This window comes from Passer montanus, unplaced genomic scaffold (assembly GCF_014805655.1).
Source record: "Passer montanus isolate IOZ18808 unplaced genomic scaffold, ASM1480565v1 scaffold77, whole genome shotgun sequence".
Taxonomy (NCBI): Eukaryota; Metazoa; Chordata; class Aves; order Passeriformes; family Passeridae; genus Passer; species Passer montanus.
This window is the reverse complement of record NW_024372923.1, coordinates 2,810,788-2,812,834: the sequence shown is the minus strand read 5'-3', so window position 1 is coordinate 2,812,834 and position 2,047 is coordinate 2,810,788. Positions and strand designations below refer to the sequence as shown.

At 60.8% G+C, this 2,047-nt stretch overlaps 1 protein-coding gene across 2 annotated transcripts in view; it reads right to left on the bottom strand.

Annotated features, from left to right (window-relative positions):
* Positions 1 to 909, bottom strand: part of PPP2R2D (protein phosphatase 2 regulatory subunit Bdelta) — a 24,735-nt gene extending 23,826 nt beyond the window's left edge. For both annotated transcript variants that reach the window (XM_039731355.1, XM_039731356.1), the window contains exon 1: positions 89 to 909. In XM_039731355.1, coding sequence (XP_039587289.1) covers positions 89 to 95 — 7 coding nt within the window. In that variant the 5' untranslated portion in view covers positions 96 to 909. The remainder of the gene's footprint in view (positions 1 to 88) is intronic.
* Between the last annotated feature and the right edge of the window lie 1,138 nt (positions 910 to 2,047).

Sequence of the window (2,047 nt, the reverse complement as noted above, 5' to 3'; positions counted from 1 at the left end):
CTGCGGCCGGCTGCCGCGGCCACACGGAGCCGACCCGCGGCCCATCCCGGCGCGAACGCGGAGCCGAGCGCGGAGCGCGGACACAGACCTGCCATGGCGGGGGGAGCCGCGGGAGCGGGGCCGGGAGCGGGGCCGGGAGCGGGACGGAGCCGCCCGGAGCCGCGGGAGGGTTCGCGGTTTCAAAATGGCGCCCATTGCCGGGCGGCCCGGCCGTGACGTCACCGCCGGCTCCCCTCAGGGAGGGCGGGCCGGGCAGCGAGCGGGGCGGTGATCCCGGTACCGGCCCGGCACGGCTTGGCCCGGCACGGGCCGGCCTGAGCACGAGCACGAGCACGAGCAGGAAGAAGTGGTGGTCTTGGTGCTGTGGAGGCGCTCCCCAGGCGGCAGCGGGGGCTCCACGAGCGCCGCTCCACACGCGGCTTTACGTGAAGGGACGGGGCGGGGAGATAGCGCTGTGCCTCCCGATTTATTGCTGCTCGCTCCCTGAAGAGTTACTTGTGATGAGGGAAAAAACCCCCAAACAACTAAAGCAATAAAAAACCCAAACTGACTCGTTTCCGCCTGCAGCGAGCGCCAGAGCCGGGCTGAGGGGAGGGCGGGTAGCGGGGGCTCGGGGGGCAGCGCTGCTCCGGGACAGATTTATCACAGAATCCCAGAGTCACTGGGGCTGGAAAAGCCCTCCAGGACCACGAGTCCCAGCTGTGCCCGGTGTCCCCAGCCCAGAGCTCTGAGTGCCACCTCCAGGAATTCCCAGGACACCTCCGGGGATGGGCACTCCAACCCTCCTTGGGCAGCACCTGCTAAGGCCCGATCACCCTCCCGGTGACAGCTTTCTCTAAGCCTAGCTCAGTCCTGGTGTCTCAGTGACAGCTTTCTCTAAGCCTGGCTCAGCCCTGGTGTCTCAGTGACAGCATTTCCTAAGCCCAGCTCTACTTTGGTGTCTCAGTGACAGCATTCTCTAAGCCTGGCTCAGCTTGGTGTCTCAGCAGCAGCATTCCCTAGCCCGGCTCTGGTGGCTCAGTGGCAGCCTTCCCTAGGCCCGGCTCAGCTCAATGTCTCAGTGACAACACTTCCTAAGCCCGGCCCAGCTCGGTGTCTCAGCAGCACCATTCCCTAGGCCTGGCTCTGGTGTCTCAGTGACAGCATTTCCTAAGCCCGGCTCAGCCCTGGTGTCTCAGTGACAGCATTTCCTAAGCCCAGCTCTACTTTGGTGTCTCAGCGGCAGCATTCCCTAAGCCCAGCTCTCATGTCTCAGCAGCAGCATTCCCTAGCCCGGCTCAGCTCGGTGTCCCACCCGAGCCATTCCCTGGCTGCGGGCAGGGCAGAGGGCCCGGCGGGGCCCAGGAGCTGTGGCAGGCGGGTCTGGGATCCAGCCCTAAGCCGGGCCCGGGTCTGGGGGCTGTGGCTGGCCGGGTTTGGGGCACGGGGCAGGGCTGGGAGCAGGGAACGCGGCCGGGGATCCCTCAGGAACTGCTTTGGAGCCCCGGCTGCGGGGCTGCCTCTTCCCGGGTCTCCTGCCTCACAAACTGAATATTCCTGGTGCCCTGTTGAGTTCGGGCCTCTCACACTGACTGCTTCTTTTCCAAGCACGGATTCTGGAAGTTGTGAAGATGCAATTTCTGCCCCTAAGTCCGAAAGAGCAGAAATAAATGAATATGAATTCTGTGCTTGCTCCCAAACCCCTCTCTTAATGTATTCCTGGTCTCTAAGTCCCTTGGAAAGTAGTACAACTCAAAGAACTTTAAAGCCCAGCTGCTTCTAGGGAAGGGCTAAGTGCTTGGAAAGGTCACAGGTCTGCACTGCTGTGTCTCAGTCTGAGGTGGTTTCCTAAATCCTATTGCTTGTAGGAAACGCAAGGAAAGTGGTTGATGAACAGACATGGTTAATTGTGATCTTGAACCCAGATGAGTGAAGAACATCCTCTTACAGAGTAAGAGTCTTGTAAGGGACAAGTGAATATCTCTGCTGGAAGAGAGATTATCTTACTGAATGGAATCTTATCTGGAGGTTCTTTGGGATTTTCCTGTGGAAGGACTAAAGTCTAGCA